Here is a 27,111-nt window from a genome sequence, read left to right on the forward strand (position 1 = left end):
CCCCCCCCCCCCCCCCCCCCCACCCATACATCCTGGAGTTATATCAAAACGCTTATGACTATATCTATTTTCAATACCGCTCCACCTCAAGCGACTCCACAGCCCACCGGAGTCAGCTGTGCTGTTTTCTCCAGCGGGCTCGGTGTCCTTGGTAGGGGCGCAGACTACAGGCGTTTATATAACGCTTCATCTCCGTTACGGAGTCCCGTTACGCTCATCTTGCGGCTTCTTTTTTTTTTTTTTAAGATTTCGTTGACTTAATCGTTTGTTAGTTGTATCCTCGCGCGCACAAGTTGAACACACAGCACGCGCTCAACGAATTAAGCAGGTTATTCGAGCTCATGGGCCTGGGGTTGGGCTTTACGCACACCGTCACGACTACAGCGCAGCGTATTGATGTTGAAGGTCTGGTTGTAACATGCCTCTTGAAGTGTGATCCGGGGACACAGGGGTGCTTCAATGAGCTCCGGGGGTCCCGCACCAAATAAAGCATTATGTATTTTATAAATTAATTATCATAGAATGATCCCAATGTATTTTGCTATATGGGCGTCAAATAGAGGTTTCATTCCCACGACTGTTTTTTTTCATATATGCAGTTGAATTAGAAAACAATAAAAATCCCGCTGTTTAGTTTTTTTTTTGGTGGTGGTGGGGGGGGGGGGGGGGATGTCAAATAAGATGTGTTTGTGTTTCTGTGCGTCACATATGTTTACTTGGGTTTTTCCTTTACGATGTGAAGACGTCTGCGAGTCCCTGATTGGAGAGACGGAACGAAATCGCCCAAATCTGCGGTATTATGTGTAACAAATGGAGAGAGAAAATATTTTTGATTCCCCCCGCTGCGTCTCTCGCTGTTAAAGTCAGCCTGAGGAGATGGTACGGTCTGACAGCGCCCCCTGCTGGCCGCAGGTACGAGTGAAAAATTCTCTTAAAGGGGATGTCTGGAAAACCGGAAGAGTTTTTTAAGGTGGAACGGCGGAGTTAGCTGCACAACGAGGACGCTTTTTTTTTTTTCCAGGAAAGGGCTCATAGGGCAAGCTCGACTCAGACGAAACACTTTCAACGGTTCCGTTGTCTTTTTGCATTTCTCCCCTTAACGGTTTAGAATTGCTCTGCAAAAATATGCATATGGTGAAGATATTCGCGCTGGAGCTTACAATCTCACTTTTCTTAAACTAAGTTAGAAAATACCACAGCTGGTGAGATCATTTTTTCTCCTTTCCAGTTCAAAACAACGTTTTTTTTAAAGAACGTCCTTGATTTAAGCAAATATGTGACGACCAGGACCCAAACAAAGTGACAATTTAAGACCTTGATCCACACAGTTGGAACTCAGTTGTAGGATTTGTCACCCCGTTGTCCCTTTTACTTGTCAGCAAAGGAAAATATAATAAGACTCAGAATATAACAAAATAGTTAATAAGATTCACATTTTCATACTGCAGCCAATTCTGTGTTTACTTTCGCTTTACAGTGACACAATGGCTCGTTTATGACGACAAGCAGATGAGGCTGGTCCATAAAGGAAAATACTATATTGCACCATATCTCCCGCATAATAAAACATTGATGTGAAAACATTTAGATACTTTTGAAGACTTCAGATGTTGTTTTTGACGTCGGGGAAAGAACAGAGATCAGTCTTATGGCTCTCGAGTGGTTCCACCAGCTTCAGGTGAGCTGAATTTGCTTCGTGGCTCGACTCAGCCTTTCACAAACATGGCTGAAATAATTAGAAATAATTCCTCTTCTTCTTTTTGATTACGAGTGTAGGCCTATCTAATGCAGACCAGGTCACTGTAGGACAGTTCGTTGTTTTTACAGACAGAAACATTTAATATATTTTCAGATTAAAAGTGTACCTAAGGGGTAAAACATATAATATAAAATAACAGAAACCTTCTCACTACAGTTTTCTGATGTTTAGTTGTTTGTTTTCCCCTCATTTTAGGTGTTTGTGTTTAAAGAAGCAATAGTTCAGACTGCAACACCCCAACATGGCAACACAGGCTTTTTTTTTTTTGCTTTTTTTTTTATCATTTTTTACCTCTGCTTGGAAAACGCACGTGTAAAAGCCCGAACTCCTGCTGATTATTGGTATTTTGGGATTGACTGGTGACCTTTGTGCTTTCCCCAGACTGGAAGGCAAAACAAACCCTTTGCTTTAAAATCGGATATGAAGTTTAAAGGAGCCTATAATCATGTTTATAGCGTATATGACATTTATTTAAATCGTTAAACTTCATGTTGAAATACAAGAGAACTGCACCAGCAGATAATAAATACACAACACTGCGGCCTTTAATCAAACTCACTATAGCATTTAATTATAACCGTCACAAATGCGTGGCTTGCTTATTTTGACTATTTTATTGCATAGCAGCACAATACCTGGCCTGTCATTTGAAAGGTCGTTTCTCTTTTTGTTCCCTCTTCAGTGAAGAGCTTCCACCTCCATCACACTCATTCTGATTCCCTCCATTTGCATACAGTCCCTCTCTGTCCTTGCCTGTCACGCACACCTTGTAAGCACATATAGTCCGAGGTGTCAGTGCACCTGCTTTTCTATCCCCACTCCTATCCTTCCCTTCAGTCTGAAACGTGTGCGTTCTCGTCAGACGCATGTCTGTCCTCATCCGGCTGCTCACCTGAGCTCTTCCTGTTTTAGCTGCGGCCTTTGTCCGGAGACCTCACGGATCAGACATGTTCGGTGCTTTTCTCTACGCGCTCATTTCATTGCAACCGATTTTTCATCGCTCGCCTGCGGCGGCTCTTCCTCCAGATCACGAGGATGCACCGTGGTTCGTGGGATGCGTCAACGCCAGCAGCGCCAGCAGCAGCAGCAGCAGCCTTTATGCAACCAACGGTGCCCGTGACCTTGACCCGGTAACCTGCTCTGTTCGCTGCCTTGATGAAGGGTAAGTTTGGGGAAACCGTAAAAGAGAACGTTGAGCCAGTTGCATTTAGTCTAAAGTCGATTTCTGTATATTTGTGTAAAATTAAGGAGAAAATCCACTCTTCCACTTTTAAAATCACTCCTTTTGGAACCAGTACTTTCTTAATTGTGATAATATTGTAGAGTGATCTATTATATATGAAAACTAATTATTGTATTATTACATATTCCTCTAACATGCTGTAGTCTATTTTTGCAGCTGATGTTCTATTTCTGAAATACTAGATAATATAATTTGATTTCAAACACCAAAAATAGTATATAGGACTTGGACGAACAACAAAAAAATGGGGAAAAATCAGAAAAGAATTCTTCAATAACCAAAAAGCCTTCTGCATTAGAATACAATGTGTGCTTTGGTCTCTCAGTCAGAGATATATAGTTTGACTTCTGCACAACTCAGACACGTATTTATTGTTGTTTGCAATAACATTTGGCTTATTGCTGAAAAAGAGTTGCGTCGATGGATTTCTAGCAATAAAGGCACCGTCTTTCTAAAACAGAAGTGTTCACACCACATGAGTACTGAGTCTTGTATCAGTGTGTTTAGATGAGCTGGATGCATGTGTAGCACTCGGACTGTATTTCATTAACTTTCAGTATTTGTTGGTGAAGGTACCAGGTTGCAGCGTTGACCTCAGAGGCTTGTTACTGTGGCGACCAGCAACATGGTTTGGTGGCCAGTGAGTGTTTCAACACATCTTCCAAAGGAGGGACAAAGGATGTCAGAGGAGAAAAACAAAGGTGAGACAGACTGCTGCCTTTTCCTTTGTCTCTCAGTGTCCAACCACGGCTTCTCTGTCTCATATCCTGATCCACAAGTGACTGAGGGTTACCATGTACTTTTTACCATCGTCTGAGTAAAACATGCAAGTCCCTGAAGCTTTTTGTGTTTGACTTGTGCTGGATATGTTCACTCGGAATCTTTTCCCTTCTTTTCTTTAGTGTCCTTTACTTGCCTGTTGGAGGGGAACAGGGAAGTGTGGCACTCTACAGAACTGAAGGACCATTTCTGCACAGCGTTCGTCTGTCTACGTCTCCAGACAGAGTGCAGGCTGGGAAGACTTTTGTCATGGAAGTTTCTGGAAACCTGGCTGGACGCCCCAACCAGCCCTCAGGTCAGCTGCTACTTAACACAAGTGTAGTTCTCGGGAAATCCAACTCTTCAAGTTACACACATGCTTGACTCCTGTGTTATAAATACTGTCTGACTTGGCAAAGAGGCTCGTTTTGATAAAGATGTTTCCTCCTTTACTTACAAGTGAAAATGCTTTTTTTTCTAGTTTACATTGCCTGTCGTTTTGTAAAATATCTTTTTATCTGTCATTCATATTTTTTTCTTACTATATAATGAATTATATTATTTCAAAATACAGTAATTATATCCCATTATGTATCATTATAAATTATTATTATCAAAATGATTAGAGGAGGATCCAGTTTGCTCTGTAGACTGACTTTTAGAAAGACAACATTTGTGTTGTCAGTGTTAATGTATTTAAATAGTTTAACTTTGAAAGGTTCAGTTATTTCTTTTTTTTTAAATAGTCAAAGCCACCTCACAAACACATGTTAATATACATGATTGGATATAAAGTAGAAACAAGCTTGATGTTGCGTATTTAAGTTAACACATTTTCTATAATTGTTTGTTTACAACTGCAGTCATACTGTGTAGTGTGGACACAAATTATCAACGATAATTCATTTATATTATATATTTTTAAATAATTCCAATTATATAATTGTTACTATGATGATGTTATATAAATAACTGCTCGATATGTATTTCTAAAATAATGATAATGTTTGACAAAATATATATCAATATTGTGCTGACCAATGTTTCATGCAGAATGTGATTGTTAATGAGTTTTTAAGTAAAATAATATATTTACACACAGAGAAAAATAGTGTCAGAATATTTGGTTAATGCTTACAAAATAAAATAAAAAATAAAAAATATATATATATATATATTTGTAGCATGTATTAATGTTTCCATTCTCCTGTTTCAAATGAGTTTTTCTGTGATTTTTAGGGATTGTGGGTCTGGGAGATCAGGACCTCTCTTACGTCACTGTTGAGTTTCAGGAAACGACCCATGAAGGTCATCATGTCAACGTGTCGGATGACGGCTCCTTTTTTGTGTCATCTGATTGGATTTTGGAAACTCCAGGAAAATATGAACTCGGTAAGTTAACTAGAGCAAACTAATTTAGTCAAATGGTGAATAATGAATTAATAAAAAATATTTATCATTATGTCTTCACCCTCTCTCTCCCTTTTCTCTTTAATCCTCTCATTTTCTGTTTAGACGTCAGTGTCTCCAACCCCCTCTCAACAGTCTCCTCCACCCTGCACCTCTCCGTCTTGCAGCCCTCTGCAGATGGCTTGGTGGTCTCTGTGATTCATGGCCCCCTGGGTGTCCCCTCCTGCATCCCTTTCCCACAGGAAGACTCCCACAGTGAGACTGTGGAGGCAGCATACCTGGGCGACCCTGTCACACTGCAGGCACACATGGGCGATGGTCTGGCGGTGGAGTTTTTTTGGTGGATTACTCACAAGAGAAAAGAGAAAAACATGGAGGGTGTCAAGACAGTTTGCCTTCCCAACTCCGACTGTTTGATCAGCACTGCGGTAAGTAGGGCTGAGAAAGAAGCACTGCTATGTATGTCAAATGAAATGCTGTCAGCATTCAAGGCTGAAGTTGTCTCTTTTTAATTGATCACAATGTAGTCCAATCTGATTGAAGCAATTTCGGCACATTGATCAACGACAACCGATGGCTGTTTAAAAATGTTTTTACATTTAAATAAATCAATGATGTTAAGGACAGCCTGCTCGTGTTTAAAGTCTGGCTTCATTGTGACTGTTTTATAACAAAGAATATCAAAAAGAGTAGAAGATTATATCAAAAACAAGCTAAAAACTGTGTTTTTTCCTACTTCCATTATCTACTTTCAAAGTCTATTATCAGCTTCAAATATGTAGAGATTGCACATAAAAAAAAACAGTACTAGTTAGACAGGACAGTTAATAGTCACATTCAAGACAAATGGTATAATATACATGTAGAATTTATGTTTGGTGAGAATAATTCAGTTAAAATATACATTTTATTAGAATTATGAAGATGTCTCACCTGATAGCTCTGTACAGTGATCAAAGCAATTAATGAAATGTGGCAGATGTTTGGTGAAACTAACAGAAGCTATGGTCTGATAACACAATCAAAACCCACCAATAACAGCCCAAATTGATAAGAATTAAACAATAAACATTTGTCAAGATTTACCCACATCATTTAATTAACCTTCCTTATTTAAGAGGGGTCAAGGTTCAACACATAGAATGTGAAAAATCCTCTACATTTGCAAACTGTTTTTAAACAGCGTGTAGAACTCCAGCGTTCTGAATGGATTTATAGGGTTGAAGAAAGAAATGCTGTATTATTGTTGAGGTGGATGCAGATCCTGTTTAGAAAAGTTTGGTTTTCATTCATTATTTTTAACGAAAGACATAACTGGAGTACCAGACATACACCAAAAACTCATTCAAGCAAATGGTGAGAAGTAATGGGGGTTTCTGTTAGTGTGGAAGGAATGCTGTTCTCAATTGGATATTTGATAATTTGGTAATTTAGGATGATGAAAAGATGTTTTTGCTGATCAAAAAAAATCAGATGAATTCTAAAAACATACTTATAAATGCCCTCCAGAACTGGACCTTTGAAGCAGAGGGAGTTCACATGGTGTCAGTGAACGCCTCTAGTGCCTACGGATGGACACAGGAGACAATACACATTGTGAGTTATCTGCTTTCATTCACTGAAAAGTGTCTTCCTCATTGATTCAATGATAATGCTGGTCATATTTCAAATGTGTCGAATTGTAAACAAATCCCACGAAAAGATCCAAACCAATAAATTGTTAGTCCGTCTCTCAATACTTTCTGACTTGTCTGGAAAATAAACTGAAATGCCCATGCTCATTGTTATGAAGAAACATGGCTTATTGGTGTGTTTTTAACAGTCTATGTGTGTAACAATAGAGCTCTAAGGCACAGGAATCACAGCAATCAATTCGTTGTTGTTTTTGGTCTTTTCATACGATTTATTGACAATAAGGGAAATATGAAATATGACCAATTTGTCCTTTAATCTCACATGTGTCTTTGTGTGCATGTTGTCTCTGTCCAAAATATGTGTGTGTGTGTGTATGTGTACTTGTAGGTGGTCGTGCCTCTCGTCGCCTCTGACCTCAGAGTTAGTGTATCGGGGGTTCAGTTGACATCCGGAGAGGAGGTTTCTGTGGACGTGGAGATGTTCACCACCATGAAGCACCTACTTGTCCTCAACCTCACACTGAACGCTGAGCATGGCGGCATTGACGCGAAGGACAATGACAATAAAAACATCTGTGACAGCATCAAAATTACTCTCCAAGACAACTGTAATAATCACGACTGCAACAACAGTGACAATGGCAACAATCAAAACCACAATATCATCTATTGTCATGGTGGCACCCTCAACTCAGACACCCAACACTTGGTGCCTCTCCGTCTCCTCCACGCCTCCAATCGCTCCAGCTGCCATTTGCACCTCCGCCTTCACTGCCGCCTCCCCACCACTGCAGGACGTTATCGGCTCAAAGCGTCTCTTCTCTCCACTTCTGACCCAACATCAGTGCTGCTCCCTGCCGTCCTGCCTCAAGCCCTGATGGTGTACGAGAATATATGTGCCCCGAGGTCTTCTGGGAGTTGGAAGTCAGCAGTTACAACACACACAGAATTCAACCTGGAGGTTGTCGGCCCCGTTAGCGTAATGGGGTCGAGAGTTATTTGGACTTTCAGTTTGGATAATAATACTGGGATGAGCAGGAGAACTGAAGAGTGGAACGTAAATGTGTCTCTTACAATAGCAGGCCGTTATAAAGTGGCAGTTGAGGCCTTTAATCCAATCAGCTGGGCCTCATTCTGCACACACATCCTCGTTCAAGATCCAGTTGGAGAGTTATTATTGAATGTTCCCAGCGTGATCACAGCAAATCGAAAACACCCAGTTTCATTTAGCATCACAGCAGGGTCAAATGTGACCGTGTCTCTGCTGGCGAATGCAACGTTGCTGTACAGAAACAGCAGCTACACTACAGGAGAGGAGGCAATGGTGGTTTTGCATTTCGACCATACCGGGATAGTTGTGGTCGAGCTTCAAGCTGAGAATCAAGTGTCTTCTCAGAACAAAAGCGTGAGAGTGTGTGTTAAGGGGAACAGGAAGCAGTCGCCACAAGTTAGGGTTAATTCAACGTGGCAACCACCTACCAGTCAGAGTCCTGTTCACAACCTGGCTGACAATGGTGAGAAAGGGTTTTTAATGAACACCCACTGAGCAGTACAAAATAAGTGTGATTTTCTTTGCTTGTAATTATTAAGTAAATATCTGAGATTTAAAAAAATATTTAATCAATTTCTAAACATTTTAATCTGTGATTGTAACAGATTTCTTAAACAAATTAATTATTTTTTCATGTGGCACGATTCAATGTAATACTTTTTTCACATTTAGTTTAATTAGGGTATCATGCGTTTATCTGAATTATTTTATCATTATTTTCTGGCTTTGGTTTTTGCAATTTTTTAACACTGTCAAAGAAAATGGAAGCTTCAAAATGATGAAGTACATGAATGCTGATGCTGTCGTCTAATCTGTTTTTGGTTTCTTTTCTATCACTATAACTTTCACTTAATATCTTCTAAACAAGCTTAGTAAAAGTGTTTGATTTCAATTCAAACTAGATTTATTTTTAGTTTCAAGTGTGATTTAAATTGTGTTTCATATTCATTCTCATTATCTACCTAAGATCTTCCTCGTGGTCAGTGTTTTGGTTCATTTTGTATAAATAAATAAAATATTTTAATGAAATCTTAAGTAAAGAGGTAAAAATGAAACACCAAAGTATGGTTTATATTTGTAATATATTATATATTACACATTCACTGCAATGTGAATATCTGTTTTGTCTCCTAACAGTGCGGATTTCTGCAGCAAAGCAAGCTTATCCCACAAATACAGATATAACTTTCCTGGCCATGGCTGGAGTAGCAGACCCGGTGGAGCTCCTCTGGCACTTTGGAGACTCGAGATCAGAGAGAACCACCTCAAGAACCATCTCCAAAAGATACCACAAACCTGGCAGGTATGAGACACAGATGAAGTCTTGAAAATATGATGTACATGCTTCTTTGTCTCTTGTGCAGTATCATTTTACTCATTTATTCAAGAAAATAATCAAAATAGTTTCAATACAGGGCATAGACAGATCTTTCCCTGGATAGTATTTTTGCCAGCAAGCTAGTATTTACAACACTTAAACCCCCTTTCTTCAATGTAGGTATGCTGTAGTTGTAGTCATGTCAAGTGGCCGGACCTCCCTTACCTCCGATGTGTTCCCGCTGGTAGTCCAGAGAGCAGTGAAGCTCAACAGGCTGGTCCACCAGGCTTCTGTCCTGCAGAACCAAGCAGTGACGGTGAGCTGCCGGGTCAATGTGGGGACTGACGTCACCTTCCTCTGGAGCTTTGGAGACGGATCATCCAGGCTGGGACAGAGCACAGAGCGGCACGTCTTCCACAGGTCAGTTTTACTGTCATTATAGATAGTGTTTTTTCACTAGAGAGATTGTAACCAGAGACAACTGAAGAGTTTATTTTAAAACTGAAAAATGTTCCTTTCAGTACAAATTATACTAATTTGATGCACCCTTATTAAAGATATTATGCGTTTATGAGAAAAAAAGGCTATTGGTTGATATATCATTATCGCATATTTTTTAACTCTCAAATGGGCTATCAAAATTGATGTCAAGCTATAGTGTCTAATTAATTGTTATGGATCAATTTATACTTTAAAACATGAATTTCCTCTCCAGGTTAAGCAAATAAAATGTACGTGTCTTTTTACCCTGTGTACATTTAATGTTTATGTGTTTTTACTCTCTGCAGGACAGGAGAGTTCAGAGTGGAAGTAACTGTGTCTAACCTGGTCAGTTCTGCCACTCTATGCGGTCACATCTTTGTTGTGGACCGGCATTGTCAGCCTCCACCAGTGAAAAACATGGGGCCTCTAAAACTACAGGTACGTTTTGCCAGCAGGACTTTTACTATGGTAAAGTAGCTAAAAAGGTAATTACATTGCTGCCCTCATCTTATTCCTCTTCTCTCTTCAAGGTGCGAAGATATGAGGTCATCCATCTGGGAGTGACCTATGAGACGGAAGTTGACTGTGACATTTCAGGAGGCCTTCACTACACCTGGACCTTGTTTGACTCTGCAGGACGGGTCTTCCCTTTGCCTCTTGTAGACACACATAGACAGAACCTCATACTGCTCAGCCATCTCCTGCACTATGACACTTATACTGCCATAGCTAAGGTAAGTAGCGGACAAACACTGTCACATATTGAACCTTAAACCTGGACCAGGGTCCTGCTGTCCTGCCACTGAATAGACAGAACTGAGACTCCAATAGCCTTTTCTCCGCAGGTTCAGGTCGCTGGCAGTGTGGTGTACAGCAACTACAGTGTTAAAGTGCAGGTGATACCGAGCCCTCCTGTTGCCTTCATCCAGGGCGGCACCAACATCTTCATTAACAACCGGAACGACACCGTGGTCACCCTGGACGGGCAGAGATCTTACGACCCAGACTTCCCCATGAACCCAGTCAGGTACAGAAACAGTGTAATGTATGCAGGGTTGTAAGGTATTTACTCAAATATGCATTCAATCTTAACACTGTTTCTGATTTTAATTTTTTTGTTTCACAGCTTCAGCTGGACATGTAAACCAGTCAGCTCCATTACCAGCTCCTGTTTCCTCCACGACGTTCCCACTTCATCCCCTGTGCTTGTATTTCCTGCTAGTTTCCTAAAACACAACTTTGACCAGTTCCAGTTCTCGATCACCGTCCACAGCGGCGAGCGTTCAGCTTCATCAGAGACCTTCCTCACATTATCACCAAATGTGATCGGGTGAGAGTTATAAAAACAAAAACAAATCACTAAGGACAGATGACATGGGGATGCTATAAAGTAAATATAATTTTAGAGACATTTGCCACCATTAAACAGTGTACTGTACCTTGATACACCTTGTGACTGTTGCCATGTATCTGAATGTTTCCAATCCAGGAAGGTGTCAGTTACCTGCCCTCAGTGCCGGGGAGACCAGGTGAACTGGCATCAGTCTTTCTCTGTCAGCGCCTCGTGTGAAAGCTGTGATATTTCTCCAAAAGACATCCAGTACACCTGGAGCCTGTACCTGGTCAATGCATCATCCAAGCCTGTCATAGAAGGTAAAAAAAAAAAAGGCGAATGCATTTGGACATGTGCAGTACATTATTTCGTTTTCAAGAAAATAAATCGCTTTAATTCTATTCTTTTCTATTCTAGTCCCATTTTGTTACACGGTGGATCTCAGTGCTCCGTCTACCATCATGGAGGGTGCTGCCACTTCCCCACAGACTCCTGGGACTTCCACCCAGCATGCACCTGCTTCACAGTACACCCATACCTCCGATCCTGTCGTTCTGATCCAGAATGCCTCTGAAACTATGGCTGGTGTGTGAATAAATGTGACCGGCTTGTGTGCTTCCCAAGTGGTTACCTCTGTAAAAACAGATCTTGAGGAGACCTGCATACTGAAATAGAAAACAACACCATGTCAGTGAACTTGACTTCCCTCTTTTCCTCCTCAATCAGATTTGACAGAACCCGAGCCCTCGCCTATCTCTTCTCTAGTAGACAAAAGAGCAGAAGGATCAGGTAAGCAGCTGTTACTGCCATGGTGCTGCAAGCTTTTACTTGAAATAAAGATTTACTTACACGGCAGATAAATTTGAATCAAATGTGAAGAAAAGTGTGAAATGTCATTTTTTACCATGTTTGCAATGAAAAAAAAGACATTTAAGACATGAACATCAACAGGGTAGCTCAAAAAGAAGTAATGTGCAAGGTCATAGTTACAGTAAAGTGGATAGTTTATGAATTATTTAACAGCTTTCCCTCTTTGTGTCCAGGAGAGGAGCCCTTTTATCACCCCCTGGGGGAGTTTGACCCTCTAAAGCCTTTGTACTCCTCCACTGAATACCCGCCACTTGCCTTTGACAACAGTGGCGTCCTATATTCAGACCACTTTCGCCAGGGTGAATTCCCAATTGAATATGACTCCTTTGCTGACTGGGAGTTTTCTTTCCCTGTCCTGGAGGCCGGTGACTTGGGAGGTCAACAAGGTGAGAAAAAACTGAGCAGAAATATTGGCTGTGAAGCTTCTTAGATCTGGCAGTCACACAAAATCAAATGATTATTTTATCTGGTCTTAGAATGATAAAAAATGAAAGGGTTTCAGTTATTCTGGCTGATTGGACCTCTACGAAGGTGAAAGCTACGTGGTTCTATGCAGTGAATTATGTAAGATTAACAAACTACCAAAGTACTGTACTTAAGAACAAATCTGACATACTTGTATAATATACTTTCTACACCATTACATGTGATAGCTTAAGTAATATAGTTACTTGGCAGATTCATAGTAATAATAAACATTTCCCCGGAGGAAATGCACAAGCTACCTGGCCAGCACAGCAGTATATAAAGTGATTTAAATTAGCTCCACATATACCAACTGCAACATTAAAGTGATTTGTACAATAATGCTTCAATAATTATAATAAAATAATTTGATTTATCATTATAAAATAAGAATTTCTATATTTACATTTTACTTTTGCATTCACGGAGTATTTCAAGAATGTGGTATTGTTTTATTAAGTGAAAGATCCGACTAAGAATGACAAAGTGTTAATTGTCCCGCCCTTAGATGTGCAACACAGCTACTAGAGGGTGAGGGAGCTGTCAATCAAGACAAGGCTGCACATGCTCACACATTCCAGAGAGGAGGTGTATAATCAGGCATAATAGAAAACACCTGTGTAGGTGTACAACAGCTGTTTAGAGTACTAAAACCTGCATCAATTATGTTTTGGCCACTTGGGGGGAACAAACTGTAACACAACACTGACTTGTAAAGTTAATATAGCTTACTTCATACTTTAGCAGTTAAATGTTCCACTATGTTTAACAGCTAACGCCAGCTGTTGTCTTTGTCTGCCGTTTGGTGCTGTTAGCATAAAGCAGGTTTGTCAGAGCTGCCCATGGTGTCTAGAAACGATGCTGAACAGTTAAAAATGTTGGCTGTGAAACTAAGATGAGCTAAAAAATGCTAGTAGCCAGTACATGAAAAGGTTATCCAAGCTGCAACAAACACGGAACAAGTTGTAAGGAGAAATAGGAAACAACTACTGAATGTATTTTTCTCTTCATAACACAGCTACCACCTTCTTATATGTACATGTACACTGTGCAGATTTCTCACGTTTATGCCAACTGTATTGTGCATTAAAGCTGATTCTATGTCAGATTCAGATTATGATGTTCCCTTGATGAGCGCAGAGGAAGGAGACCCAGGGGTTTCAGCAGGAAGACCCACAGGTGAAGTACATCTCTGCGTTTTGTTAATAATCCCTAGTGTGGGAGGTTGTGTGTTAATCACATGCATGTCATTCCCAGGTGTGGATGGTGAGAGCTTCAGTCCAGGAGAGGATTCATTTCATGATCCAGCATTTCATGAAGATGAGGGGAATAATCTGATAGATTCCAGACCATCTGTTGTGATCCAGGAGCCAGTGTTGCTCGATTTACCCAGACACCCGGTAGACAGAGGCCTTTTTGAGTCCTACACTTACACGGGTACATTATTCAGGAAACTCACAGACACAGATTTCCTCTCTCTATCCACCCATGTCAGTTTTTAGACACCTTCCTCTCTCCTTCCATCTTTCCAGGCATTTCCTCCCCGTTGCTCAGCTTCAGACCACTCAGTCTGATTCCTGGGAGTAGATACATGTTGGAGATAACTGCCAGTAAGTTTCAGAACAACACAATAGCACAATAGATGTTTGCTTTTCTGGATTGGAGATCCACAGTGGTGTCTAAACTTAAAATGATAATTACCTGTATTGTGAAAATTGAAGGGATGGATCTCGATGCTAATGTGATTGCTGCCTTTTTCAACTCAGAATCTCATAATAGTTTTTTGGGCCGGACTCAGCTATTCTTAAAAACCAACCCTGCTCCAAAGGGTGTGATGTGCCAGGTGCAACCAGTCAGAGGGAGGGAGTTATATACACACTTCAGCATCTTCTGCACCTCAGGGAAAGAGGTATTTACTGTCTCAAAGTAAACACACACACACACACTGTGCACTGTTCCATGCATGCCAACCCTCACATGTTTATGTGTGTGTGTGTGTGTGCTGAAGGACTTACTGTACGAGTACAGTATCAGTGTAGGAGACGGACCTCCCAGGACAGTGTACAAGGGGAGAGACTTCCAGTACTACTTCAGCCTTCCTTCTGGTGACCCCAATGATGACCGTAAAGGTAAACTCATACACACAGACACTGAATAATAGTGCACAAGGGACGCATTATCATAAAAACTTATTGCAGAGATTCCCTTTTTCCATTAATTGAGTGATTGACTTTTTGTTCCTATAGTAACAATTTACACAGAGATCAAAAGCAGCATGAATGGGGCGCCCTCTAAACCTTGTCCTGTCACCGTCCGAGTCCAACCGAGCTTCTTCAGAGACGCCTCTTCTTCTTCCCATATTGATCCTGACCTGGAGCTGTAAGAATCACCATGCCATCACATCAAGTCAGGGTTATTATGTCTATGTTGCAGGATATTGTTAGAGGGATTCTTTGTATATATACTACAGTACGAGGTATAATAGCTTTTGCAGACCATAGATCAACTTTTGTGTTGCCACAAGAGTTTTACAGTACATCTCAACAAGTTACTGTCTTACTATTCATACAGTATATGGTTCTGTCAGTAATATCTATTTCTCTCCAGTTCAGAGTCGGGTCTGAGGAACCTCTCAGCTCTGGTGCGACTTGGAAACAGTGTGGAGATTCGTAACTACGTCAGTCTTCTCTCCAGCATTCTCAACCGACTCAGCCGAGACACTAAGGCCAACACACACGCTCAGAGACGCACACGGAATGTGCTCATTGGCACGGTGTGTGAGCTTGAGAGCAGCGGACAGGTACACACACAGACCTATACTAAACCTCAAAGATTAATAGAACCACGTGTTTGATTTCAGCAAATCAATCCTCTACTCTCTATTCCCATTTCACAGTCACAGTTCAACAAACTTATCCAACTTTTTACAGCATTTTAATAACATTTAATCCTAGGCATCAATGGTGGATAACATCTGCATTCTGAAAAACCTTTTAGAAGTTACAAGTCAGGTAGGTGGAAGGTTTGACTTTGATTGACAAAGAGACACTGATGGATACATGCTGAAAGATGAAAATTGTTTCTCATGCAACACTCAACCCTGTTTAGGTGACATTAGCGAGTGCAAGACGAGTGACCATCCACGTCCAGGTCATCTCAGAACAGTTTTCCAGTGCTCCAGTCTGGTGCTCTCAAAAGACACTCAACACCCTGGTGGCTCTGCTGTCATACAGCCTGCAAGCTGTTCTCACTAGTAATGACTTCACACCTGAAATGTCCACCAGTGCTGACATTACACAGGCATTAGAGTCCGACCCCCATGATGAAATACAGGACTCACCCAGTGGTATTTACATGGAACAAGGATTACTGATTTCAACAAAGCAGGCGCTGCAGCTCACAGCTGATATTCTCCAGACTGCTTCAGACCTGACGCTGGTGAGAGAACACAAACATGTTCTTGTTCATATCTACTCATGAACTTCCATGTTTTCATATTTGTACCTCCATTTATCCCTCAACTGTCACACTTCTTTTCTTTTTTTTCCAGAAGTACATCTTGTCCCATGAGGCCCATGAGCACAGAGTCAGCACTGGTCTTATCGCCTTATATGCCACATACCTAAACCAAACCTCCCCAGTCCTCAGCAGCGGGTCAACCACCTTCTACATGCCCGACTCCCTGATCCATCTTCTGTTTGTTCGTCGCAGTGGAGAGACTGAAAGCAGACTGCATCGACCGTGTGTACTCAGCGTGCTGACCGAGCTCGCCCACAGCCCTTACACGTGGGCCCGCTATCCTGAATCGGTGAGACTGGCATGATATGATGACCCTTACTGATTAAACAGCAAGGCATTGCTCTCATTTTCCTCTGCTGATTTCCAGCTGAGTGGACCAGTGGTTGACCTCAGCCTTTACAAGTGCAGCACGAAGAGAAAGATCCCAGTTCGCTCGCTCGTTCAGCCAATAAACATCGAGCTGCAACAACCACCAAGAAACGTATGACACTATCTCTTCTTTTCTGTTTGCTACAAGTTGACTCCATTTGCACCGTATCACGACAGTAGAGCACATTGTTAAATGAGAGCGGGTGACCGTGTGATCACATCCATTCTGCAGATAAGCTCTGTGCCCGAGTACGTCCTCCTATGCAGCCAGGTCAACTACCACACCTTCAACATTACCCAGGAGCACTTGCAGCAGGCCATCCAGCTGAGCGTGGTGTTCACGCTGCCGCTCAACAAGGTGTTTCCCATCATGCTGCTCTTCAGGTAGACGGTGACTTGCATTAGGTTTTATACTCACTATCATCTGATAGTTAGAGCAACATAATACCACAATGTGATACTTTTGATGAGTTTTTTTTAAGTAGAAGGCAAGAATGTGACAAAAAAACAAACCAAGAGTCTTTGTTGTGGCAGGATGTTTGAGAGGCCGACTCCCAGCATGCACCATCTGCACAGGATTCACCACTGGGAGAGGAACACCACTCGGTTCACTCTGCCCCCATCCTACCTCAGTGGTAAGCAATGTCTTGATTCCATCTTTCAGTTTTAAGCTCTGTCCCTTCTCCCCCTCCTGGTCTTTCCATCTTTTAAATGACTGGTGTTCTGATCATATTAGAGAGTAATCGGAATGTCATTCACTACCTAATACTAATAACAAATGATGCTGATTATAGCTTAATTATTCTTTTTGTGAAAAGCCTATTTGCTTTTTTTTTTTTGTTGATTAGTAACTGTCTCAGAATACAACTGTACCGTTTCCTGCTGAAGTTCATATAGTACTCTATTCATCCATCTAATATTTACATGTTTTGACATTTCTAATGTACTCTCTGTACTTTTTTACATTTACAAAAACTGGATTGACAAAATCCTTAAATTTCTAGCTGCAGGGGTTGGTCACCTGGCCCTGCTGAATGCTGATTTTGAGAAAACACCCAGACACAAGCACCTCAGTGATCAAGTCACCTACAGTCTCACAATGGACCGCAGCCTGTGTTTGTCCTGGGACGGCCACCAGGGGGCCTGGACACAGTATGGCTGCAGGACACAGCAAGCAGAAGCAGCTACTGCAGTCAACTGCAGGTAAAGCAGGGATTAAAAGGACATAAGACCTTCACAGAGGGAAACACACGCACACACACACACACACACACACACACACACACACACACACACACATGCTAGAAGTAATTGAGGATTAACATAAATTAACCACTTCTTGCTTGTTGGTGTTTGTCTCAGTTGTCACCAGTTGAGGCCGCTGACTGTGGTGCGGCAGCAGATCCAGAGCAGCCATGACGCAACCGATCTGGACCCGTTCCTAAGGTGACCTAATCCTCCTCAGACTTGGATGATGTATTTAACCAGAGAAAACTAAATCTAATTTGGACCTTGGACGTTGGAGCACATGTTCCAGTATAGAAAAATAATCATTCGGGGATCAATTTGAATGGTAGAAAATAACCACAGTAACCGGAGATAAAAGTTTTTCATGTACTTTTTGGTAGATTTTCTTTGTATTTGAGAAGCAGACATTTGCTTCACTCGGTCATTCTGTTCTCCCTCCTTCTCTGTCACCTCAGTGTGTCCAGTGATCTGACTGTGCTGGGTGTGCTGGTGCTCTGCGTATGCCTGTGCATCCCGGGGTTGGTGGCGTGTAAGAGAGCTGACGCTGTCTCTGAAGCGAATCAGAGAGTACACTACCTTTCTGACAACTCTCCATGTGACCCGTATCTCTATGCGGTTACAATCCACACTGGTCTCTGCTCTGCAGCCTGCATGACTGCAAAGGTGAGATAGTTTTATATTTCTTTCAACCAGCATTTGTCACATTGCTTTCAACTGCACCTGAAAGTGGTTTCATGTTGATATATCTATAATATGATATATATATATATATATATATATATAAGTAACTGACATGGTTCATAAAGAGCAACTTGCAGGTTGAATATTTTACTTAATTTAGTAGGATTTAATTTTTTTTACAAGAAATAGAGGATGTGTGTGTCACCTGTATTCTCTTGCTCCAGCTTCTCCATCATGCTCCTTTGTTCCATGGCCATGTCTCTCAGCTCCTTCAGCTTGGCCCAGATGTCAGGGGTGATGATGGTCTGGCTGCTTCTCTGATCATGGCGGCTTTGAGACCCGAAATCTCAAAATGAACCTCTTCCTTCCTGCTTTCCCCCTCTGTCTCAGTGATAACATTCCCTGTCACCCCTCCACTCTCACCCTGAGCCTGATGAAAATACCCCCAAGCATCGTTTTTTTTTTTTTAAGAGATATTTTCTAATGTATGTTTTCAAAACAACAACATTAATGGCCTGACTCTTAAACTGCAGCGTTCAATCTTTATTGAAGTGTGTATTGGTTGGTTTTCCAGATTTGGATTAAACTAAGATATCCTTATAAAAGTCATTTCCTGTAGTAATGTGTTTGGGAAACCTTTTCTACATGTTTATCAGGTTTACATAGTGCTGAATGGTGAAGATGGGCGCTCACAGACAAGAGAACTACAAGTCCCAGGATGCACTCTGTTCAGGAGGAACTCACAAGACATCTTTATATTAAGGTAATCCACATAAAATCAATACACTGATCGCCACACATTTACTGAAATACTGTAGAATACTTCACTACTACTACTCTTCAGTGTATTCTCTGTCTCTGACGCCACAGTGCAGCAGACAGCCTGGGCCCAGTGTGGGGGGTTCACATCTGGCATGACAACTCAGGACCCTCCCCCAACTGGTACCTCAAACAAGTGGAGGTATCCGAGGTAAAGTCCACCTGTTGAGTGTTTGTAAATGTGTTTCTTTCTTCTGTGTGTGGACTTTCACTTTGACCATCAAGATGCTTTTGTTTTTGTCTACTTTTAATACAGGTGAGCAGAGGGCATGTGAATGGCCGTGCTTGGCTCTTTGTGGGACAGTGCTGGTTGGCTGTGAACAAAGTGGATGGCCGGGTGGAGAGAATGCTGCGAGTTTGCACACATGGAATAGGCTTTGCTAAGGTAGAGTGCTCAGGTACACATCTGAACACTCGGTTACAAAAAAAAAATCATCTTTTAATCTCTTCTCCCATGTTGTCCTGGATCTCCACCTGTGTACTTGCAGATGTTGTGTCTCAAGCTGTCTGACTACTTGGCCGACTACCACATCTGGATGTCTTTGTACAGCTGCCCCTACCCTAACTCGTTTACACACACTCAGAGACTTAGCGTGAGCCTGCTGCTACTGTTGGGATACGCATGTGTCAACACAGTAATCATATCACAAATGAATGATCGGGTAGGTTAAAAAAACAAAACAAAACTTCAGAGTTCGAAACTTGGCCATGACAGTTTCAAAGCATCTTCTCCATATTGCTGTTGTTTCTGGTCACTTGTTTGCAGTTGCCATTCGAGGTGGGCATTATAGATCTGTCAGCTGTTTCTTTGACGACGGGAGTATTAAGTGTGGCGGCAGCGTTGCCCGCAGCAGCAATTATATCTTTCCTGTTCCGACTGCGTGAGGTCCAGCTGATGGGGTCGGTAGTCCAACACACGAAGGGGAGACGGACTGAAAAGGACCCTTTTGGAGGTTTGTACTTAAATGGAGTTAAACACATAATTTATCCTCTTTCTTAGGAGTGGACAATGAAAATGATGCCCACCTGCATCACATCAAATGTCAATTTTCTCTTTTTTTCCTACAGTATGCTATAAATCACCTGTCTATTGAAATGTTACATAATTAATCTGCTTTATCCATTATTTTACATTTACTCTTTTTGCATTTTCTTCTCTTTTCTCGTCTCCTCACATCCCTTTGCCTTATTTTATCGTTTTGTCTCCTCACAGATGCCTTTTTGTTAAATGACAGTGTATTTGAGCCCCATCTCTATTGGAGCAGTCTTCAGCAGTGGGCGCAGGAAACCTGGAGGAAGAAATACCAGGTTACATCTTTTTCTGTTTTCTTTTTCTCTCTCGCTCTTTGTCTTTTTTGGCACATTTTCCATGTCTATCTGACCCCTCTTCTTGTGTTTGTAGGGCACAGACCTATTGTCAGTGTCCACTACGATTCTGGAAAATAAAAACACAGGTAATAAACCTGCAATCCGATCAGATGTAGTCACAAGAAAGGAGGACTCTCTTGAAGTTAAGAACTACAAGGGACCAACGCTTCAAAATGTGTTGCTGATTGCTAAGCGGAACAATGTTGATCAAGCACCTGGGGGAAAAGAGTTAGATCTTTTAAGTGAAAGCAGCAGGTTTCCTGGAACCCAGAGAGCTATTTTGTCCGGTACGAGGGATGTACGTCATGCTATTCAGAAGGAAGAAGACCATCAAGGGAAGTTTTCATCGGACTGCAGCTTTAAGGAAGACTGCTATCACCGGGCAGCGTGGCCAGCACACAACATCGACCGGCTAAAAGGGAGAGGATTGAGACCGCTGTCTCAGTGGTCTCACTATCTGGCCTGGACACTGTGTCTGCTGTTGTCCCTCTCCTGCCTTGTGCTTTCTGCAGTGCTGGGATTGAGGTATTAGATGTGTGATGGCATCAAATTGATGATTATGAAGATGTATGAATGCTCAAGTGTGAAGCCAGTGGTGTGGATTACGCTTAATTTTTGCATTATTAATACTGACTTTTTGAAACATTATGTATATCCTGTGTTATAACTGTATGTCTCACAGTCAAAACTATGTATAACTGTGTGTTTTCATGTGTCAGGTTCAGCAGCAGCAAGGTTCTGCTATGGATGCACTCTCTCTTCTTCTCCCTGATGTTTTGCATCTTCCTCATCCAGCCAGCCGTGGTAGATTATTCCAGCATTTTCTAAACTGTATTCCACGTAAAGAAACATATAAACCGTAATCCTAAACTAGAATTAAATGCAATTTACTCTTAACTACATTTAACTCTTTGCACTGTACATGTTATTTCCCTTTTCCAGATTATTACGGTGGCAGTGACTGTTTCCTTTTGGCATAGGAAAAGATCAGACTTTCATAGCTTCTTCAGTATAAGAGAGATTGAGAAAGACACTTCAAAACTGCGGAGCCACAATGGTGCTAAGCAAAACGTAGAGCAGTTTGGCACATCTGCCTTTCCACAGGAAAGATGCTCATACCTTGAAAAGGTGAAAGCCAGACTATTCTATTTCATTCTGTTCTCATCTATTCATTTCTATCAAAACATACATTGACTTATCTCTCACTAACAGCTGCTTGGAGCTCGTCAGCGAGCCCGGTACCTCCGTCTTGTGCGCCCACCAACTCCAGCAGAGCTGAGGAAAAGCTGTGGGAAGAAAAGAAGAGAGACACTCATCCATCACACTCTCAGGTATGTCTGTGTGTTTTTGTGTAAGTGTGCACCTGTTTGCATATGATTTAAAGCTGTGTAAGGAATTATCTCCTCTTTCCATCCAGGGATTTATCACTCTGTGGCTCCATGCTTCTCCTGATGCTGTGTATAAGTTATGGGGCCTCATTCACTGACCATTACCACCTCAATAAAGCTGTCAGAAAACAGTTTGTAAGGTAACATGCACACATATGCTGTCTCTTGCTTTGTACTTATTGCTGTCTGACACACTCAAAAATCCTACTTTATCTTTCAACAGTGGCCACGATGATGCATTTTTGTCTATACAAAAGCATGAGCACTGGTGGAAGTGGGCACAGAGCAGCCTCCTTAATTTACTGTACAAGAATGCATCATCCACAACTGAGGTAAGCGACAACAGTGCTGCAGTCATTCACCACTCCACCAAATTTTGTAAAATACAATGAAAAGGATTCATCCATCCAATGCTGTACAATGAAAATATGAAAATAATTTACCTTCACCATTAATGCAAGTCTCTACAACCCACTGAAGAAAAGATCTTAATTTGTATTTCATTATTATGAAACCAACAGTCACACATCTTGATTGGAGAGCCAATCCTGTGGAAGACAGAGGTGTCCGACCCATTTCAGGGCCAGGTATGTAACAAAAGAAGACATGCCTTTACATCTTGTAATATACTACTGATATAACCTAAAATCACAATGAATTTTTGTCTGTGCAATCATAATTTTAGTTACTGGAAAAGTTATTGTGATGATTTTGTTTTAAATGTTGGATTAACAAAAAATGTGTTTGAAAGGGAAACTATTCAGATTTTGCACACATTGATTGGTAATAGTTTTCCATAATAACGAAATAACATAAAATTCTAATATTCCATTTCTTGCGAAATAACAGCAAAGCAACCACATATTTCTTGAATGATCCAGCGCAATACTTTGCTTCAATTTCAAGCAAATAATCTGTCACATGGTATTCCAGCACATCATTCAGGACATCATTGTACTTTGCACTCACTCCCCCTGTAGAGTGCACTGTTTCTCAAACATATATACTGTAGTAGTCCAGTGATAGCTTTCAATATCATTCAATATTATTACATTTAGAGATGAATTAGTGTGTTATATTTGATTTATGATTTGTTCTGACTGTGTCACTGACTACTCAGGTCTTAGTACCTATGCAAACACCTCCAAAGACATGTGGTCACCTGGGCTGCTACTCGGGACCAAGTGCTACAGTTGGTTTAGGCCACACAAAGTAAGAAACGGACACCCGGCGGAAATGATTATTTGAGTTTTTCCTAATGTGATCTGTGTTCAAATGGTTTTCTGCAGTATCGACTCTAATGTCGGTAATATTGTCACCGTCATCATCCAGTTGTCCTCTCCTCCTCTGCAGGTCTGATGCTGCGTCCAAACTGAAGCTCCTGCGTTCAGGTGGCTGGCTGTGCAGACAGACTGTGTCTGTCCAATTCACCTTGTTTAGCCCCGCACCCAACTTGTTCACCAGTGTGACCATGCTCTCTGAGCAGATCCCCACAGGCGTTCTGCTGCCCTCTGCCAAAGTCCGGTCAGTTAGAGTGTATCACACTCCTGCTGTGTGGGACTATGTTGTCATGGTGTGCCAGGTAAAATGCTACTTCACCTATCTGAGAAAACAACTAGTCTTCAACACCATCATAAAGACACTAAGCAGCTGAAGAAGCAAAATCTACAGATCAAAATGTACACAACAAGATATTGTTGATTGAGTTGTTTTTTTAAAGGAAAAACAAACACAACACTGCACTGAGTAACACTAACATTGGATTAGCATTTCATTTATTGATTGCTGTCAGGACGTAGTGAGAATTTTAACAAATAAAGCAAAATGTTTATGAAGAAGATTACCAACCTTTGTTTTTAAGGTTCCTCGTGTATTTTCTTCCTCCCCTATAGCTCCTCTTCCTTCTCTTGTCCCTTCTGCAACTCTGTAATCAAGTGTACGCTATAGGGCAGCAAGGCCCGATGGGATACTGGAGGACACCTTTAAACTGTCTGGAGGTAAGTCTTACACATGCATAAATACACACAGGCAAAAATATGAATACCAACATAATGATTAAAACGATTATTTAAAGACTTGCATACACACTGCTTGAAGGTACACATGGAAACCTGCACCGGCATGCATACACACTCGGTCACACACCAATGCAAATGAGATCACAATGACCTGGCTTGAAGGGTAAAGTAACCTGTCGCTCCTAAACCAACATACCTGTGAAGTTTATAGGTCAAAGTACACAGCATGGTTTTAACTGTAGAGTATGAAATGTACCTGATTATACTTTTACTTCTCTAGAAATGTACCTCACTTTCTCTCCCTCTCTCTGTTTTGCAGGTCAGTTTGCTGACGGTATCTTTAGTGTACTATGTTTATTACATCTATCACTCGATCATTGTCTTGGAGGTTGTGGAGCTGCTCCAGAGACACAACCACAGAGGACATGTTGATGTCAGCCTCCTGGCTACCTTGGAACAAGTGAGAGAAAGAAAGAGACAGGAAAACAAATATTTAATGTTGAGAGAGCAGTTCACTGCCTAGCCTGCTTTATTTTATTTACAGGAAAATGAAAGAGCCTCATCTTTAAAGAGATAATTCTGAGTACTTAACATAATTAAAATGTGACAAAACCTATTACATTACATACAACTAACTGATAGAGAAGTCCTATAGAGATTATAGTGTGGGTTGTAAACAGAACAGCAATGATTAAGACGTATGTTGTGTCTGCAGTATATCCGTACTCTGCGTGGCATTACGCTCCTTCTCCTCAACATGAAGTGTGTGACTGTGTTGAGGGTGAACAGGACCTTGGCATCCTCTGCTACACTCCTCACCCGGTCACTCTCCAGCCTTGTCTGGCCGACGGTAAACTCATTGTTGGAATAACGTCAACTGCTTGATTGTCATTAGAACTTTTAATATACTCCTGTCCAGTTGGACTTGGAAAATGACTGGAAATTATACAGGCAATTTGTGTGCATCTCATTAATGCAGTTTCTTTCTGTGTCCTACCCACACATGAAATGCTGACAATGTCAGTCTAGATTTCCACCCTCTTACAGCAGCATAATAAGACTTGTTTATTTGGGTATTTATCACAAAAAAGTCAGGATGTAATTATTTAAGAATGGGCATTCGGAAAGAAACAAAGCGCAGGCTTCACTAATCAGACAGAAAAGACAAAAACGTTCTCAATTTTCTTTTCTTTAGATTTCAGGTCTCATTCTGATGGTGGCGCTGGCCTGCGTTGGGAATCTCCTGTTCGTACAAAGATCCTGGGCCTTCAGCTCACTGCCCCGCTCCCTTCAGACCCTGCTCTGTCACTGCTGGGGTTTCAGGGCCGTTCGGGGCCTTCCCTTCTCTGGCCGGGATTTCCTTTACCGTGGAGTTCTCTATCTGTCCTCTGTGGTGTGGACAGCAGTGGTACATATATACTATATAATATAAATGTTTTTTTTACTTTGTAAAAATTGCGACTGAATGCATGCGATTGTTGCATGTAATTAGTTTTTGCGCAACTTATTCTCAGTGGTAGAAACTGTCAGAGTCTATGTCGGGTTGAACAGCCATCTGTTTCTCTCATAGGTGATAGGTGTGGTGTCCTCATTGGTCAGAAGTGCTAAAAGATCTCAAAGCTGGGCGAATGTCTTCACCATAGCAGAATTAGCCGACTACATCAGACGGAGGGTCTCTGAGCTCATTGGGCAGCGTAGACGAGCATGGATTGAAAATCATGCGGAAGGGAAGGTGAGGAAAAAGCATCAAGTCAACTATCAGACTGAGATTCTTTTATTGAGAAAATACATTTTGCAGACTTAAAAGTTGCTGTGTATCATTATATATATATATTTCATTGTCAAATTACCTTGCTGTGAACATCTGAGACAGTGGTCAGGATTAATATCTCAGGCTTCTGGCAATGCTACTGTGAGTTTCTGAAGAATATTTTTCCTGTAAATCCTGTAGCCTCTTATCCTACCTCAAATATCACACATTGCACCACCTACCTTTATTTGTAGAGTTTACATTAACTTTGCCCTTTGGTTTTTCAGACTTATTTCTTCGAAGAGTTTGAAAGCTTAGTGGATGAACTATTGTTCAGACTCGATGCCCTCTCAAACAGTCTGCACCCCACTCTGCCCCCCAAAGCCCATCACTACATCGAGGAGGACAGTCCTGTCATCCTACAGGAGCCCTCCAACATGGACGCACAGGTGAGCCCGACACCAAAAATATGAAAAATAGACAGACACATACATACAGTGCATGCACCCATATACTGTACATACAATACATTATTTAAAAAATTTGTATTCTGGAAACAGAAACAATGTTTGAACAGCTGATTCTGTTACAGGACTTTTTAAGAATGCGAAAAAGAGAAGTGGTGATGATGAATGATCACACAGATGTCAGTGGCCACACAGAGACCTTACCAGTATCTCACCTGCTCAGGTAAAAACATTTACCATCTACTTAGGTTATAGACCATTCTTACGCGACATTTAAATATCATAAATTACAGTAAACTGAAAATATTTAAATTAGGTGTCAAAAAAAGAAAGAAGAATGTTGATGTTTTTCCTGTATGACTGCATTACCAGGTCCAAGCTTGAACCGGAGATACTGGGCCAAAGGGGAGACCACTCCTCCTCAGACAGGGCTGTGGTATGGGATGCTTCACAACAGCCTGAAACAATAGCCAAAGAAAACCCAAAAGGCAGAGAGCTCCGGACATATTTAAAGGCACAAAACTACCTCTCCCTCCCAGAGTCAACATCACACATCAGCGTTTGGACAGAAGATGCTCTGGAGGAGCGAGTTAATGAATGGACTAAAACAAATGACAATTGCTGCTTAAGTAAAACACAGTCCACACATACGGAGGTGCTGGTGGAAGTTCTAGTCCACCAGGAGCCTGGGACTGTAAAGTCAGATAAACAGTAGGGTCCTTATGGAGATAACAATTGTGGATGGGACACAAGCATTGGGCAAGCATTTCAATACTTAGTCCTTGTTGCAAAAACTGCATAACTAGTTGTTCATGACTTGAGTTGAGTTGAATGGTTTACAAAACACAAACACACCTTTGTAATGCATAAATATTTGTATGAGTACATGTATTTTAGTTAGATTCTCTGCATTGCCCATCCTGATTCCTTAAGAACCGAGAGCTGTTATCATTGAGATGTACACCAAATAAAGTGATCATTTACTTTAATGTAGTTGCAACCTGTCAATCCAAAAGGTATTTTCCTAAATTTGTATTGACGTGTCAAAGTCGCATATATTTCTTTGCAAACAATGAAAGTCCGTTGTGTCTCGTAAATAGTCATCCTTAGATATTATCCAAGGATATATCCTCAATATATTGTTTTTTATGATACTGAC

The 27,111-nt window shown here is 41.3% G+C and overlaps 1 protein-coding gene across 1 annotated transcript; it reads left to right on the forward strand.

Annotated features, from left to right (window-relative positions):
• Positions 1 to 2,706: 2,706 nt before the first annotated feature.
• On the forward strand, positions 2,707 to 26,908 carry pkd1l1 (polycystin 1 like 1, transient receptor potential channel interacting). Its single transcript, XM_031850287.1, has 57 exons — positions 2,707 to 2,921; positions 3,575 to 3,703; positions 3,905 to 4,077; positions 5,001 to 5,153; positions 5,277 to 5,599; positions 6,681 to 6,767; positions 7,194 to 7,729; positions 8,096 to 8,319; positions 8,994 to 9,159; positions 9,355 to 9,594; positions 9,963 to 10,095; positions 10,188 to 10,391; positions 10,503 to 10,684; positions 10,784 to 10,987; positions 11,147 to 11,310; positions 11,408 to 11,575; positions 11,717 to 11,779; positions 12,034 to 12,246; positions 13,433 to 13,504; positions 13,583 to 13,762; positions 13,858 to 13,935; positions 14,092 to 14,234; positions 14,334 to 14,454; positions 14,572 to 14,704; positions 14,933 to 15,125; positions 15,280 to 15,336; positions 15,434 to 15,763; positions 15,876 to 16,133; positions 16,212 to 16,325; positions 16,446 to 16,597; positions 16,748 to 16,848; positions 17,218 to 17,416; positions 17,576 to 17,659; positions 17,917 to 18,124; positions 18,799 to 18,905; positions 19,013 to 19,112; positions 19,218 to 19,346; positions 19,450 to 19,623; positions 19,728 to 19,914; positions 20,175 to 20,269; positions 20,364 to 20,854; positions 21,049 to 21,133; positions 21,272 to 21,457; positions 21,542 to 21,660; positions 21,747 to 21,857; positions 21,941 to 22,049; positions 22,239 to 22,304; positions 22,838 to 22,929; positions 23,071 to 23,299; positions 23,610 to 23,714; positions 24,055 to 24,195; positions 24,451 to 24,585; positions 24,931 to 25,143; positions 25,306 to 25,467; positions 25,773 to 25,934; positions 26,078 to 26,175; positions 26,325 to 26,908. Exons 1-57 carry the CDS (start codon positions 2,707 to 2,709, stop codon positions 26,665 to 26,667), a joined length of 9,639 nt encoding a protein of 3,212 aa, XP_031706147.1. The 3' UTR covers positions 26,668 to 26,908.
• The last annotated feature ends 203 nt before the right edge of the window (positions 26,909 to 27,111 follow it).

Source organism: Anarrhichthys ocellatus, unplaced genomic scaffold (assembly GCF_004355925.1).
Source record: "Anarrhichthys ocellatus isolate YVR2014 unplaced genomic scaffold, GSC_Weel_1.0 scaffold10, whole genome shotgun sequence".
NCBI classification, from domain to species: domain Eukaryota; kingdom Metazoa; phylum Chordata; class Actinopteri; order Perciformes; family Anarhichadidae; genus Anarrhichthys; species Anarrhichthys ocellatus.